This window comes from Barbatula barbatula (genome assembly GCF_947034865.1).
Source record: "Barbatula barbatula genome assembly, chromosome: 19".
Taxonomy (NCBI): Eukaryota; Metazoa; Chordata; class Actinopteri; order Cypriniformes; family Nemacheilidae; genus Barbatula; species Barbatula barbatula.
Genome location: NC_136782.1, coordinates 11,628,787 through 11,646,609, shown reverse-complemented (window position 1 = coordinate 11,646,609; position 17,823 = coordinate 11,628,787). Strand labels below are relative to the sequence as shown.

Sequence of the window (17,823 nt, the reverse complement as noted above, 5' to 3'; positions counted from 1 at the left end):
TTTGCAACTTTTGAACTCCACCTCATTGTTCATCCATTTCGCAAAGCAATGCGACTCTTTGCCTTTCAATGCCACAACATTTCAAAAAAGCGCTATTGTATGATGCTAAAATCTTTCCTTTAAGTCACAGGACAGAAGTTCGACTGGACAGCCTCTCACAGCATCCACTGTGCATGTGAATCAATAAACATAATCTCAGCATATCAGATATGGTTTCCTACATTTCTGGTTCCTGTGTCAATGCAATACATGTAAACCACATCCGTTGATCAGCTACATACTGTATATGGTCTGTGTATACAGTACATGGTATATTTGCCTCTTTGAAAAGCCCTCTATGCAGAAGAAAATCGCTCTAGAAAGGCCAATTTAAGCATAATCTACATGACCCACTACCATGACAGCACTCAGAAGGGGTTCATAGTGTCCTGTATACAAGTGGGTGGTACTCACTCAGATAGATGAACACAGGTCGGCTGTAAAAGCCCACTCCTGTTATTGTCACCGCCGCGACCTGCACGCGATACATCGACTCTGGCAATAGTCCACCTAATATCACCCACGGCACATCCCCATTCACACTTCGGTTCACCACTTGCTGAGACTCATTCCCTGTACACCACACCTTTATGACACAAAGAAGCAGAGTTTCTCAAGCTGTTCTCTAAGAAAAATTGACATTTCAAAGTAAAGCAATATTTACCATTCAATACTACATTTAAAGAGAGAGTTCTGCCAAAATGACAATTCATTAATCATCTATTCACCCTCACGTCATTTCAAACCTGTATGACTTTCTTTTTTTCTGCAGAACAGAAAAGAAGAGATTCTGAAGAATGATGGTAAAGAAACACAGTTGGTACCCATTGACTTGCACTTGTTTTGTGTCCATTCAATAGATGTGATGGGGACCAATGGTTTTTGTTTACCAACATTCCTCAAAATATCTTCTTTTGTGTTTTGCAGAAGAAAGAAAATGATGCAGGTTTAAAATGACAAGAGGGTGAGTAAATGAAATTTTCATTTTTGGTGTGAACTTTCTCTTTAAGCTGCAAGCTGTAACTTTTTTGGTTGAAAATTCATCTCCTTATCCTAGATTGATTCACAACGGTAAGCTAACAATAATGATTTAAAATGTTTTTTGGGAGTTGAAAATTCTGGAAATACCAGTCTGTTCTCATTTGACTTCAATGCATAAACAAATGTAAAATGACCTGCAGTTTATGTTTCAAACAGTGATGATGATGCAAAAGTTATGTATTGCAGCTTTAATAGTCTTGCACTAAAAATCAACACATTTTGTTAATTTGTAATGAGATTTAAAAAAGATTAAAAACCACTCAAAACAAGACAAAAACTATCAATAGTTTCAAGTTATAACAAACTGAATTAATTCAATTTGAGCAGATTAATTTGGTTAACTTAGAATATAACTGCACAAAGAATCCTAATTTGTAGTTTTAAACAACTAAACATAATGGATATTGATGTTATATTCAAATTAGAATTCTATTATAATAATGTTTTTGCTCGTATTTTCACCCTGTATTCTAGTATGAGCTCATCTGGTGCACGAGAGACTGGAGGCTGCCATGACACTCGCACACTTGAACTGTTACTCAGCTGCTCCACGCTGACTTCCTGAGGAGGGCCGCTCAGTGCTAAAAGCAGAAAATATCAAGTGCCAAAAGACATTACAGCAAAAGTGTGAGGGTAAAATAAAAGTCATTTCAACTACAAAGTTAAGAATCAAGTTAAAGTCTCAGTGAACTGGAGCACCCCAGAGCTCAAGTACAGTACATTTTCACATTACGATTAAAGCTTATGAGAGCAAATCATTTAAATTTAAGATAAAAAATTGCCATTTTGAAGTGACATTAAATACAAAAATAAGTCTTGCCTTTATCTGGAATGCGAACCACTGTGATTGGACTGTCCAGCCCCTGTAAGGCATTGTAATACGGTCTCATTTTGAGCTCATATTCTGTTCCTCCGTGTAGCTCTGTTAAAACAGCAGTGCGCAGGGATCCTGCTTTAATGTCCTGGACCATCCAAGCGCTCCCCACGGGCCTGTAATACAGCCTGAAGCCTTGAATGTACCGAGGTTGCCGGTCAAGCTGAAATAACATCACCATACCCAAACCTATCATGAGCTTCATTCATACAGTGCTGATAGTGACATATTATTCTTCAAGATAGTAAAGCTGTAGGTTTTTTCTTTATCTACGTATTGTTTTTAAACAGATTACACTTTTCCTATCTGCTATTGATTAGACAAACACAATCACTTTTTCTGTGGCTGTATATCTAGCGGTGCTTGGAATTTGCAAACGTGTACTAATAGCACCAGAATGTTGACCATTTTAAGAGAAATCAGCCTTCTAATGGATTACTTATAGTTGTCACATTAGAGAAAGCATTTTAACATTTCAAAAATGATGCATAATTTGGATGTTATGAAAGTAAAAAAATAAACCATAATAGAACACAATCTGAATGCAGAATTGTTTAATATAATTAAACATCATATGAAATCCATATAATTTGCCTCCAAAATCATCCTAATCAGACTAATGTCAATAACTAACACAACTTTTGACTGATACATCACAAATCTTCACATGTACATCATTTACTCACAGTCCATGTGACCTGAACGCTATTAGTGCTCAAAACTTCTGGTGTCTGCAGGTGAACTTTGACTCCTCCTAAATCCATCTGTAAAGTCCCCTGGTCTGTTCCCAGACCCTCTGGACCATCTAAGAGAAAAATACATATCAAGTAAATCAGAGGTATGGAAGTAGATAGGCTACAGAAACCTTGAATAAAAGTTCCACACACCCAGGGTTCGGACCGGCTCTGAGATGGGACTGGGGTCACTCAGGCCGTAGGAGTTCATCGCCCGGATGATGAACAGGTACACAGTATTAGGGTATAGTCCAGTCACCGTGTGCTTCTCCTGCCTCACAAGGTCCGCCGCCGTCTGCCATGTGCTGCCCACTGACTGACTAGAATTAGAAAAAGAAGATTATTGATGACTAAGTGATACTTTCTTATACTTTCCATGACTACACTCACACTAAAGCATGCCCTCGTGTACCTTATTTATGAAATGTGATATCAAGACACATGAGTAAAGTTAATGAATGGGAACTGATTCCCATGTCTATTCGTATCTACTAGAAAACAGCTGACCTGGCATGCTAAATTGGACACGTCGGTCTTTGTTAAGGAGAAACGCAGAGCACACAGATGTGTGAGAGAATTTGGCCTTGTCTCTATGCACCGTGAGCACGTAAGATCTGACCAGTCAACTTCTCGGACTCTGCACACGACCGTGACCTCCTGGCGGAGCGGGCTGAACTATAAATCTGAGCATCTTCTTAACAAGGTGTCAGAGTAGAGCTAAATAACGACTTGGCCTTTGCTCTCAGCCTTTCTGCTGCTCTGCTGGCAGGACATTATTAGAGACGTCTGTTCATCTGACCTCAAAAGAACCCAGAGGGGGAAAGTTCTCCTGAATCAACTGCAGCACCTGAGAGCGACTTCCCACTCCTACTTTACCCGAAACTTCAATCTGACACGTTGAGTGATGTTTCTACCACGACTTGAGCTGTAATTAGTAGTTCTTTCTTGTTTTTCTCATTTATTTATTTCTTGAATATATATTTTCTGCTCAGCATACTTTAAATGCACTTATGAACTTGCATAATGCATTTAAGATATACTGCAAACTTTCGAATAAATTAATATTTCAGAGAGTTAAAATAGAGACAACAGAACCACCGATAACATGTTGTATAAAAATGTTTAGTTTTACGCACAATTTAAAAAAATATTTCACCAAAATTTAGTCACCCACTTGCCATTTTAAATCTGTATGACTTTCTTCTGTAGAACACAAAAGAAGATATTTGGAAGCATGTTGGTAACCGAACAACTGGGGTACCCCTTGACCAGCATTGGTTATGTGTCTGTATAATCGAAGTTAATGTGGTTTAATAAGTAATAGCGTATATACCATATTAATTTATTTACTTCCTGTTGCTTGCATCATACATCATTACAATTATATTGATGTGTAGAGTCTTTGACATTTTACTGTGAGGGGGACTTTACCTTCGGCTAAAGTCAGCTTGTATTGTATTATACAGTATTTGAAGGATGCTGGTAACCAAACAACATTGGAACCCATTCACTTCCATTGTATGAACACAAAATTGAAATATCTTCTTTCGTGTTCGAAAGGTTTTGAACGACCTGAGGGTAAATTAATGTGATGATGACATAACTTTCACTTAAAAAAACATGTACTCATGTCAACAGAATAACGTAAACCTGAAAGCCTCGATGACGTATGAAGTGACAGCAGCTCCGCCCTCATGGGGGTTGGGCTGCCAGGTAAGAGTGACACTGTGTGAGGTCACATCTGTCACCACGGGTTTCTGAGGAGGACCGGGCAGCTGCAGGGTCCGTGATACACCCGGCGGAGAGGACGCTTCATTCACTAAACACAAACAATGTCAATGTTTTGTCAAGGCCATACACATTACCTGATCCAAGCACATCTGACTGCACATCACACAATCATCAGTGCTTCTTTAAGTGTCACTCTTTTCAGTTAAAGAGAGTTATGAAAGGAAAGAATGTTTGTACCTTTAACTGCTAAAGTCCAACTCCACCTTGTCTCACCCGTGGAACTGGATGCGACACATGTGTACGTCCCTGAGTCAGTCTCCTAGCAACAGAGAGGACAAAATCATCTCTATCTTTCTTTCTGCCTCTAAAAGATGATAATTGTGTACACGCATCGTCTCTGAAGTGCTCTGCGCCTCTTTCCTCTGCTCTCAAAATGACACGGATCAAATGCCTTGTTTTAGCCGAAAAGTCAGTTTAGTTTGTATTGAGTTAGTTAGAGGTTGTGACCGTTAAAACTCCCCGAAGATCAATTTTGACATTAGGAATGCCTGTTTGATATTCTGCGTACGGCAGTGCAGTCTGTCAGATGTCTCATTTAAGATACAAACGTTGTACAATAGATGTCATTCAATCTGTGCGAATGTTCTTGAAAGGATATGCAAACACAACCAAATGGTGCAGTATACATTTTTTACTGAACTTATTGAAGGCATAGTTCACAAAAATCATTATTTTATTATTTATTCGCCCTCATTTGTCATTTCAACATGTGACTTTACAGAAAACAATATAATATATTTAGAAAAATGTTGGTAACCAAACATAATTTACCCACTTTGACTTACACTTTAGGAACACAAAAACACTAAGACATTTCTCAAAATATCTACTTTTGTTTTTTTAAAGAGTAATAGGTTTAGAAATCATTTACTCAACCTATCGTCATTTTAGACCTGTATGACTGTCTTCTGCAGAACACATAAGAAGATATTTGGAAGAATGTTGGTAACTGGCACCCATTCACTTACATTGGTATTGTGTCTATACAACAAAAGTGAATGTGTTCGGTTACCAACTTTCTTCAAAATAACTTATTTTGTGTTCTGCGGATAAAAGAAAGTCATACAGGTTTAGAAATGACAAGACATAATTTTCATCTTGAACTATCGCTTTAAAAGTAATATAAAGTTTAAACTTGGCAATAAAATTCATCATTTTAAACGTGCCTGCGTGTGTATTTCTTTATTAAATGTATGTATGAACACTTTCAAGCTAAAATCATTTCACACATGCCCACATGCAATAAAAGACATTGTTTTAAGCGTGGCTGTGTGTTAAATGTATGAACACTTTCAAGCTAAAAACATGATTTTACACATACCCACATAGTACGCAATAGACAGGCGTTGTGTGCACGTCCATGTCTGCAGCTAAACTCCATTGCATCCAATTATTGTAATACAAAAAACTCCTTATTTGGAGACGTTTTGGACATGCATTATGCAAATGACTAACTGTGGCACATGCATCATTCAGAATAAGCCAAATATCTCAATGTGAGAATGAGAATTAGACACATTTGTGTGTCTATGCACCTGTTGTGAGTCCAGCTTCATACAACATGAGCACACAAGTAAGAGAACTTAGAGTTATTCATAAAAAACGATCCATGGAGTAAACATTTGCTGCGTTAATATTCAGGAGAGCTGTTAAGGCAAATTAAATATTTCGGTGCTATCTATATCTTCATTTGAAAGGTTAATTCATCTTCAGTGTCAAACACTATACCATGACATGACAAATTTGGTTTCTTTTACTGATCTATTGCACCATAAGCCTAAAATCCCGAGCTATCTTTTCCACTGAACCGACTTGATGAATGGGGAGGGTGCACAAGTTCTTCTAATTAAAATCGAAACCACCGGTTGTTAGTCTTGTGCTGCCACAACCAATTAAAATAAATCTTACTCTTTACTCCAATCCTAGAAGAAAATTACAGATTAGCGTCACTTCCACTTAGTCACAGGAATTTCGTAAAGATCCAAGTGCCTAATTACATTAGAAGTAAATTTAGGCCGAGCATCTCTAAGCAAACCGTTCTGTTGGCTATTGACAGATGAAGGTTACACAGCTATTTTTCGTCTTTTTTTGGCATGCGTTGATGGAAACCCTGCCTCGAGTAAGTCATAGTATATGAAACGCTCAAGTGGAGCCCATTACTTCAGGTGTGCTTGTGAATGTCTCACTCAGTCTGAAATGTTTTCTCAGAACCTCTCCGTCCGGGGAGCTTTCACGTTTCAGAGCCCTAATCAAAGCAAACAATTCCCGTCTTTGTCTGAAGCGTCTGTCAAATACCTTCACGCCGTTGATGTGCAAAGTGCCGTTTTCCATTAGGCTTATGTGAATGTCATCAGCCAGAACGCTTTGCCCGTCTTTCTCCCACCTGACGCTGGGGAATGGGCTGCCCATCACATTGCACTGGAGCAGGACGCTGGAGCCTGAGGCGAGAGTCTGATTGGCCGGGCCCTGACGGATAATTGGAGGAATGAGATCTGATGGGCCTGGAGGATAAACAGCAGAGTGTTTGTGAGAAGTGTGTTTGCATCTGTCCAGTCGTCTAACACGCTTCGGCCGTTAAAGATCACCCAGACTTATTTATACAGCTCGTCCAGCTAGCAGTCCGAGTTAATCACACTTTAAATACACATTGTCATAAAAGACAGTGATATTGTGGAATTGTGTTTTTATTTTAGATGCGTGTCTTTGTACTATAAAATTACATTTGATGGGTGGTGCTAGACCGTGCAAAATTCGCCACCACAATGCAATTTTAGTTGTCAGAGGGTTGGTAATGTGTCGTATGCGATTGTTAAAGCAATGCTATGCAGTTGCCAGGGTGTTCTGCAGGGTTGCTAAGGTGTTGCTAGATGGTTGCTGGGTAAAAACTGACCCCAGGAGCCTACCAACATGACACAAGGGTGTTTATGTACTCCATGAGAAAAAGCTTGAATTCAAATAAAATATTGGCATAAATATTATTAAAAATATTAATCTAAATTATAAACTGAAAATAAATCAAAACTAAAACTGAAATAAGAAAAATCAAACTTACTGTATATAGCACAACTACTAAAGAACGATTTGGCTTCATTATAAAAGGTTTTATCATTTAAAAAATAAAAAGCTGTTTGTGTGTTTACGTTCAGGCAGTTTTTTAATACCAGGGGTTTTCTTTACAATTTTCTCTTGAGATGCCATTTGCTTGGTGGGATAAACGGTAATCCCAAACACTCACCAGTTTTTACTTCCAGCAGAGCTTTGGCAACAACACTTCCCGCCACACTGATCGCCTGGCAGATATAGTACCCCGAGTCCTCAGAGTGTATATCAGAAATGGACAGATCTCCGTTCATGGACACTGAATAACGGCCCGACTGGGATGGAGGTTGGCCAGGGAAAAGCAGCATCTATGAAAGAGCAGATTCTCAGGTTCACACCACACCGTTGGCAAACTTTCCAGCGTTCTGAGTAACACAAAATCTGGTTTACAATTTAAGGACATATTATGCAAAACTGTATTTTTTGTGCTCTTTCTAAACAGAAAAGTTTGGTGTACTCTGTAGACAAACTCAAATTTTCCTCCACGGCTCCAACTACAACCAGAGAATTTACATCTATATGGATGGGTCATTTACATTACAAATTGCCATGTTTTCTGAAATGAAGTTAGGAAATGATACAGTAAAAGTGGTGATTTTAAAACAGATATAAAACAAAAGTTAAGCAAAAGAAACAATTTGATTCGAGTAAGGGTACAAAATGCTTTGACTGAAATGATCAAAGCATTTAATATTGTTTCTTTTAAATAGCACAAAAATATTAATGCAGTAAATTAAAGATATTCTTTTTATTAAAGAGATCATTCTTAAATTCCAAAAATAAAAATTATTTCATCATTGACTTTTTTTCTTCTACAGAACACAAAAGAAGATATTTTAATGAATGTTAGTAACCAAACAACATTGGCCCCCATTGACTTCCACTGTATTGCCACAAAACCACAGAGACATTTCTCAACATATCTCCTTTTGTGTTCCACAGAAAAAGAGTCATATACAGGTTTGAAATGACATGAGGGTGAATAAATGACGACCACATTTTTATTTTGGGGTGATCTATCCCTTTGAAGGTAAACAGGGCTCTGTCATTGCTGTTTGTCTCTTTCTACCAGTTTTATGTACTTGGTTAAAACTGGCTGTTAGAATCCATTTCACAGATCACCTACCCGGCTCCAGTATAACTGTGAAAAATCAAGTCTGAGTGCTCTTTAGCACTCTCCTGCCCTGACGGAGGTCTATTTTTAGAAAGGAAGCTCTGAATTGCCATTATACTAAACACGGTGCTTTTCTGGGCCTTAGGGATGTTCCTGGTGTTCCTCTGTGTCAAAGTAGCTCCTCCCACATCTTCACACAATTTTTTCCTCTTAGGAGACCCAACTCTCGTTGGTTTCACATAAGGCCATTATGAAAGCCCTGCCAGATCTTACACTCTGAATTCAGCGCAATCACCAATACAACACTAATCAGCAGCAATATAATCACCCGGAGGCTCCGGCCTTGTTTTCAAGCACTGGCTAAGTTAATGAGTCACTGATAAACATGATCTGAGACACAAATGAAACATCTTTACATCAAGAGATCAGCCTTTGATCTCCAATCAGGCTCTAGAAACCCACGCACGGTACACAGAGCGGTATTGGATTATACTGACTGACAATGGCTGCATTAACATTCCCTCTTATAATATGATTATGGAAGAACTGTGATTGTTGCTACTGAGCCTAATCACTTAATAGAAACAGAATTCAGCGATTATATTAATGCGGTTATGCACAAATTACCATCGAGACAAAATATGTGGACTATTTTTGAATGCACTGACAAATCCACTCTGACTGAACTGCGCGAGTGCACAAGTGGGTTTGCTGAAGAATGGATGATGCTCTTGTGCTGGTTCCATAACACGGCATATAAAGTAAGACTTTTAACATGATCATTATTCATGTAGCATCGTGCATTTTATCAATAGTCACAAATAAAATATCTTCATTTGGATATCTCTGACTTTTGAAGAGTAACTATTACAAGGCAGTGTGTAATGTTGCTGTGTGTGAATGTGAGCAGTCTGTCAGGTTGTTCAGCCGAAGGTGAACGAATAACAAAGTTATTGGCTCGGGTAAAAAAGGAGTCGACTTTGAATCACACCAACGACTCGTCTAATTTCAGTTACGTGTCAGATTTGCGTCACTCATTGTAATGCCCGAAACTGCGATCTTGTACGCGGCAGACCAATCACAGCAGAGTAGGCTGACAGAAAGGAGGGGATTAGACAGATGAATCGCAGAACCAATCATTTGAGAGTCAGTCAAGAAGTAAGGTTATTACATCTGCCTATTATTCGAAAATGAAAGTGGTTTATGGAGTGTCCAACAACAAGTTTATGTACATACCTGTACAAGGTGTTAAAACCTAGTAGGACCTTAAAAATCACGAAATATTTAGTCTTTAATGAAAATGTCATGTAAACGTTCTTTCGCTTACTCAATGCTTTCATCAAGAATCATGTATGAATAATTTTTTTTGCCATTTTTCATGCCTTATTATACAGTGTCATTGTTCAAGCACATGAAATGTTGGATATATTGGTAGGAAGCAGAAGTTGTTCTGACCTGACTGCCTTCTTTCTGCCAGAAAACTGCTGGAGGGGGGTTTCCCTGGGTACCACACTGAAAAGTGACAGTTCGTCCTTGGGCAGCGACTTGATCCTGTGGACGTACATCAATCTGTGGGGGAACTGACACCATATTTGGAAGCTTAGAGAATTTAAACATGCTTTTAACAGTATGTCTGTTGATGAAATTCAGGCTAATTTCATTATGAGATCATGAGTCATAGCCATGAAATGAGAAAATGTGTGATTATGATTGTAAATAACAGATGATATGATACATTAACACAATGTTCTATTTTTAATACTGAATTTAATGATTTTATTGACACTATATTTTAAGATTATCCAAAAAGCACTGTAAATTGGGTTTGACATGACCTTATTCATTCAATATAAAATATATCAAAGTTACTATATATTACAAAATGTCCTTTACATTAAGTAAAATGATTTTATGTAGAAATCTGTAAATCGACCGAAATGACTAGCTGGGATTTCACTGACAGGTCACATATCGTTGCTGTCCTTTTATTGATAAGATATTTGCAAAACCCATTGACAAACATATAAAAAGGTGACAAACAATAAGGATTTATGACAAAATAATTTTATAAAAAAATATGAAGGTTTCAGAAGGACAGCAGCGATATATTTAATTTGCACATATCATGCACTGTAAAAAACAATTTCCCCCATATCTTTTATATAAAAGAGAAGATTTTCAATATTGCTTTATTTTTCACTTTAGACCGTTTATTTCTGTAATTTAACATTAATGTTTAACCACATTTCAAAAATCTACGTTTTATATATATATTTTTTTTATAGCAAGGGATAGAGCTAAGAAAATGACACAAGCTTGACTTGCCCACCTACTGTAAGCACCACATCTGCATATAAACAACCTCACATGCCCAGCTGAAAATGTTATTGCTCAGTAGTTGCTTTTTAATTGCACGTAAAAATGAATTAAGATTTAATTAGTCACAGTGTTGAAAAACATCACTTTAAATGCTAAAATTGCTCTTGATTATTTTTCCTGGGAGGTAAAAAGGATTGTTTTCTTCATTCTTACAAGTCGCTTTAGATGAAAGGTCTGCTGAATTTTAAATAAGTAAAAATGCAGTTGCAAAATCAATTTACTCTAAATGCTATCTAAGAGATACGGTTGAGACATTTAAGAAAATAATTTCCTTTCCTATTCTTTTCCACCACTTGGTTTAATTCAATGCAACATCCCATATATTGCATCTGTGATCACTCGTTTTTTTCCAGCATTGCAGATCACTGATCAGTTAAGTGCTGCCCTCTGAGACTCATCAGCACTGTGATTTTCACATTAGTGTTTAAGAGCCATCGGCTTAAAACATATCGAATCTCCTCTCAGCCTGGATTAAGGGAAGTAATTAGTTGTGACTGCAAAGCAGATTCCCTGCGCTGGAGTCTGAAGCCCATGCTGGGATAGCCGTGGATGCACGATGCGAATGAACATCTGTTTTCACGGCAATCTGACCGCTCACAGGGCCGGGTGAGCCGTTTGAGACGGCTGCTGCTTGGTTCAGCAGTCTGTGGTTGCATGAAAGCCAAACATAACCACCGACAATCACAGCGCTGAGCTCGGGGCCGCGTGTCTTTGTTTAGATAACCAGACCGATAGCCTGCTGTTCAGAAACTTCACAGTAGGTTTCTGAGAGAAGGAGTTTGAAAGCGTGAAAAGCAGACAGGGAGAATATCACGAAGATCTGACTCATCCGTGTTGTTTCTCAATCTCCACTTTTTTTTGGATGGGACTACAAGTTCTCACACAAATAACAGCTCCTGATGAGGAGTCAACAAAGATCACATAAACCCAAGAAGAATAACACGAGGAAATGTGTCTGGAGGTTCTTACAGAGCTTTCTGTAGACTTCAGGTGACTGTCATTGTATATATGTCAGCTTTAGGCACCAAAATAATGAGTTGTTACCTTGTACAATGATATTCTCTAGGCTTAAAGAGACACTTTACCCCAAAATAGAATTGATGGTATGTCATCATTTACTCACCCTGATGTCATTCAAAATCTTACACTGAAGCCTAAAATTGGCAGCATAAAAACCCACCTTTTGTGTTCGACAGATGGAAAGAAAATCATAAGGGTTTGGAACAGTATGAGAGGGGGTAAAAAATGACAGATTTTCATTTTTTTATGAATTATTCCTTTAAAAGCAACAGCATTAGAATGCACCAATTTGTATGCTTTTTAATACAGTGTACATTTCAGATGATCAAGGGAATGAGAATGTGTTTGACTCACGACTCAATGCCGTGTGCATTTTGCCGGGCTGGCTAAAAGCTCTCATGCAAATAGACTCTCATTGAGTGCACCGGTCTGATATGTGTAAAAACAGCAGATGTGTGCGGTCAGTCCGTAATCTTCAGTGCATTAAATCACGGATGCTGTGGCTTTGCTTTCTGCTATGTCACAGTTGAGAATACATGAGGTGGGATGGCAGCAAGCATCTGCTTAGATGATCAGAGAAGACGCTGTTCCCCTGACAGCCACGGGCCCTGTCAATCACATATGAACCCATGTGTTTGCATAACATCACACTGGATGTGAGAGTTAACAAATGTAATACTTTACTGCGTAACAATAGCGTTGTAAAAGATGATTTGTTCACTTTTTTACAGTGTTCATTTCACTGTTTTTTTAGAGATTAAAATTCTGTCATCATTTAGCCAATCTCTTGTCATTCCAAACCTGTATGACATTCTTTCCTTTGCAGGACACAAACGGAGATCATTTGAAGAGCAAACAATACCGGTCCCCATTGACTTCCACTGTATGGACACGACTAAGACAATGACAGAGTCTATAAATTATATTTTTCGAGAACGTTTTAATTGTTCATGTGTCAATGTTTCTGACGTGAAGGTAAAAAGCCCCTCATCAATAACATCTTATTTCTTGCATTATTTCCCCACGAAACCTCATGGCAGTGTCACAGGAATGTCTTCAAAAGCCTTTTTCAAGTATCTTCACACTGTTCCCTATCATACCCACAATGCACTCCATCTAAAACAGTCACTTTCTGAGCCAACTTGTGGGGGGCAACAGCATGCAGTGGAGGAAGGAAGGATTGGATGAGATGATGAAGGGCAACAAAACATCAAGGCAAATGAGACAGAAAACGTGCAAATGAAACATCAAGGAATGACCCTGAGTCAGAAAATGGAGAGAGAGAGAGAGAGAGAGAGAGAGAGAGAGATGCAGAGAGGCAGAGCTGCTTGGTCTCATCTTAGTTAGGATGAATTGAATCAGGGCCCCTACAGCTGCATCCTCGGGTTGTGCCAGTTTATTTTTCAGTGCTCACTCTTGTTTCTTCACATTCGCAAACACACACACTTGCGTACACACTGCCACGTCCTATTAACAGTGCCTTTGCTCTCTGTCAGTTTGCTGGAACACAACGTCTTTCTATAACAGCTGTCAGATACAGTAATCCATACGCTTTAACATAAGCCCCACATACAATACATGTTTCCTTCCAAAACCTAGTTAGCTGCCTACAGATGAAGGAGTTACAGTGCACAGGATCTTCTGAAATGTACTCATTTTTGGTTTCATTGAGGCTAATCGATATTTGTTTACTCATTTTCTTGCTTAGAATGGTGCTGTTAGCCAAGCAACATGCTAACATGTTTAGAGAGTCTAGTCTCTTGTGTGGTACTGATCTGTATGAAGTACGGTACGTAAGGAAAATTCATCCTGTTTTTTTATTATACCATGTTATACCAAGTGTAGTAATATTTTTTCGTATTTCAACTTTAAAACCTGCCATAAAATGTTTTGGTTAAATAATATTTTTACATTTTACATTTACATTTTTCCTTTAGCAGCAACTTTTATCCAAAGCAATTTCCAAGAGAGCATTATAAAAACACAAAATATAAGAATTTAGTTTTAAATAATCGAAGACTTCCAAGTTATTCCTGTTTTTTTGCAACAGAAATCATAGTTGCGTTAGATATTATGTATACTATCATAGTTTGAATACAAATGATATGATTTAAATTTGTATTGTGATCTGCAGTAATACAGTAGACCATAGGAAATTTGTGTTTACTGCAGTTTTACTAAAAAACTACAGTTCCTATATTGTTAAGCCATGATACATTTTTGTAAGGGTAGTGATGTAGAGCTAATCTTTGAAAGGAGCTGACTTCACACAGATCAGACTAATTCCACCTGATAGGTTCAAATGTCTGTGGTGAGGTCTGTTTAATGGAGATGAAGAACACATGCATGAAGCCAATAATATCAACTCAGTTCTTTCTAATTTATATTTCATGAGTGCTATGGTTTGTGAAAACACATATTAAAGCCAGAGAACAATACACATATTCATGTTTTACCGTGGACCTGTAGCATGGCGGAGGCTTCCGTTTTGCCCACGCTGTTTTCTGTGACACACGTGTAAGTACCCTCATCCTCCGCTCTCACCCGTATCAGACGGAGGCTGTTGTCACTGTGGATCTCAAATCTATTCGCCGAAGAAAGAGAAAGCAGACATCAATGTGGAGTGTATATGGAGCAGAATCATCACACCTTCCTCCTACACTTACTTCTGACTGTATACAAGTACGTCCAAGACAGAGAATGTTTCGGTATGACTTTACAATGCATGCCTTTGTTTCTATTGTATTGTGTTCTGGGCAGCTTTAAGTCTTTGAAATACAATCTTTTATTTATTTTGGGGATTTTTCTTGATTTTTCAAAAAAACAACATCTATTTGGAAACAAAACCTTATGCTGTCTTTGGTTTGAGCTCAACAAGTCTAGATACAAAAATGTATTTGTTGTTGCTCTATGTGAGTGGAAACACAAGGTCAGATAGTTGTTTGTTTGCTTTTCAAATGACCTTTTTTCCTCTGTCATGAAACCACGATGTGACATACTTCCTTTTTGTGTTAAGTCTTCCATATTATTAGCTGGTCGATGGAAAACAATGGAAGTATGTTGCAGCGGGAGCACGCTTTAAAACAGCTCTGATTAATATTTTTCACACCCGCAATGTATTACACAGTGGGAGGATCTTTACAGAGTAAAAATCACATTACATATAAAACATATTTAGCACAACTAAAACAGTATGCAAATAGTGGTATAATAAAAGTAGCAGCAATTAAAATTGAGCTGTTAGCATTTTTATATGTATTTAGCAGTTAATAACTTAATAGGCAAAAGCAAACCTCCTTGCCAGAGGATCTGCGCTGCATGTCTAACAGCTACAGGACTTGCCCTGTTATTACATTACCTTTTCATTAATTTGGCAGATGCTTTTATCACCATCCAGATTCAGCTCTGGTGCGTGTATTATGGTCAAAGCAAATGTTAGTATGCAAATTTTTGCGTTTGCACCGGCTATTATAGCGACCTCAAGCATTACGCTTGTACCTTTGGGTTCCAAAATAAATATTAATTAGCCAGTCAAAACAGCACACTCTTCTCACTTGCAGTACGACTGCCATAAGTGGCTCACCGGAAGTCTAGACACAAACAGCTCAAAGATGTCAGCGCTCACATTTATGCCAAAAATAAGGTGGATAAAATGTCATTAAACTGGCATCTGAGATCCAAAAAGCTATAAAAAAAGTTGGTAGGTGGAATCTGACCTCCCCCGTGGAAGTTCTCCCTCATCTCTATTCCAACGCACTGTTGGAGCCGGATCTCCATGCACCTCACAAATGAAGTCAACTGTCTCCTCAGCCAATAGAATCTGATTCACTGGCCGACGGATGAAGACTGGTTTCTCTGTTCCAGCAAACAAACACAAACACACAAACTCAATTCAACTTTAATAATCTTTTTTTGCAAATGCACATCGTACTGAAATGCTTTGTTTTTCTGATTTGAAGCATGTCTGAGGTACGCACACATACAACCGTACAAGGTCATTTTCACCCTTTTGTAATACCAAAAATTTAGTCTAAAAATGGAACTTACCATACACCACCAGTTCAGCTGGATCACTGTCTTTCTCGCCCACCATATTGGTGCCCACGCACACATACATGCCTGCGTCACTCTTTCGGGTATGTGATATCACCAGTTTACCACCATGCATCTGAATACAAAAAATATGTGACACGTCATTAGAATAGCATTAGAAAAAGTGGGCATATAAGTTTGAAGTGTGCAGTTGTTACCTTATGGAGTTTTGTCAACCTGTTCTGACCTTTAACAACGACTTTCATTGATATAGCCAGTTATCCAGTAAGATTATACTTTAACTCAAATATAACCACTTAATTTAAATGTTATTACACAAAGCACATTTTAACGTCAACATTCAAGTTATTCAAAGTTTTGGTGTTGAGCAATGCTACAAAAGCATAGAGCTGTTCAGCCTGCGGTCCTATAGCCTGTTATTATTTTTTCATTTTTGGGCCATGCGCTGCCAAAGACAAATGTAATTGCTTAGCCTTAGAGTTTGTGCTTTTGACAACAGAGTGCTTATCAACGTAAAACTTTAGATTTACATTGTCTGAAATGTTTCTTCTCAAATGCCTTGATAATATGGTTTTGGAAGAATTAAATGGGACATCCTTATTCACTTCTCAGACTTATGATCAACGGAATTACGTATGCTTACCCAAAGAAAATATATTTTCCTATATATTAACTCTCAATATATTAAATCTTTTCACAGCCACATAAAAAATTAAGAGACCATTCCAAATGTTAATTTAATCAGCACTTCTAGACGTATTGTGTCCAGTCCAGTGTATGTTGAATTTCGACAAAATCAAACCTCAGGAGTGACATAAAGTCATCCAACAGCAATGTGATAGACTGACAGCATGACAAAACACATGAAAACTGTGATAAAAATCCAGGTTATCACAACATTTTGTTTGAAACTTTTCACAAAAACATGTACAAATAGTACTGGTGTATTGCTTAGATGTGAATATGAACTTGTTTTCTTCGCATATCTGAGGTCTGAAAAAAAACGAGCATCTTATCTGTTATTGTGAATAAATGAAAATAGAAACAATAAAATTGAAATTTGGAAGAAACTGTTAGTAGTTCACCGAATAAAACAAAAATAATGATTTTACCTAAACACAAACCTATGAATAGTAAATCCTGAAAAAGATTTAAATGGTCGTTGAAATGGTTTAAATTTTTTCTTCGGTTCTATATTTAAAAATATATCGAATGGTACATTGTATACATATTTAACAGAACAATATATTGAATAATACATTACACTTTTCATATACTAAAATTAAGCGTTTGATTCCAATATACTGCATGGAAATGTTTTATTTAACATAGCATATTGCATTATATTTTTCAGTACATTCCCATGTATTTTTGTTTTATAAGGCTATTTGCAAACATGAGCAGTTTAAGAAATTCTTGAGGTCTCGTCTGTGCCTTCAAATCCAGAATTTAACCTAATTTCTTTCTACGTGAAGCAATTAAACTTTTAAAGAGCTTGTAGCTGAGTAACAATTGACATTATTGCACATGACTGTGCAGCTCTACAAAAACACTTTTTTTCTGGCAGCAGTGATGCCATTTATTAGAAGAGAACAGGAAATGACCTCACACACTGAATCATCTTTCAATCAATGCTGGTTGCGAGGATGGTGACGTCGCTATTGCACTACAACCTACTG

At 37.7% G+C, this 17,823-nt stretch overlaps 1 protein-coding gene across 1 annotated transcript in view; it reads right to left on the bottom strand.

Annotated features, from left to right (window-relative positions):
• LOC306908862 (roundabout homolog 2) overlaps nt 1–17,823 on the bottom strand; it is a 44,221-nt gene that overhangs the window by 8,838 nt on the left and 17,560 nt on the right. The window contains exons 4-16 of the mRNA XM_079482101.1: nt 16,139–16,259; nt 15,808–15,946; nt 14,548–14,675; nt 10,148–10,272; nt 7,715–7,886; nt 6,775–6,980; nt 4,657–4,738; nt 4,339–4,507; nt 2,842–3,008; nt 2,641–2,759; nt 1,901–2,117; nt 1,543–1,661; nt 454–625 (exon numbers count right to left, since the gene is read on the bottom strand). Of these exons, the coding sequence (XP_079338227.1) occupies nt 454–625; nt 1,543–1,661; nt 1,901–2,117; nt 2,641–2,759; nt 2,842–3,008; nt 4,339–4,507; nt 4,657–4,738; nt 6,775–6,980; nt 7,715–7,886; nt 10,148–10,272; nt 14,548–14,675; nt 15,808–15,946; nt 16,139–16,259 (1,936 nt within the window). The remainder of the gene's footprint in view (nt 1–453; nt 626–1,542; nt 1,662–1,900; nt 2,118–2,640; nt 2,760–2,841; nt 3,009–4,338; nt 4,508–4,656; nt 4,739–6,774; nt 6,981–7,714; nt 7,887–10,147; nt 10,273–14,547; nt 14,676–15,807; nt 15,947–16,138; nt 16,260–17,823) is intronic.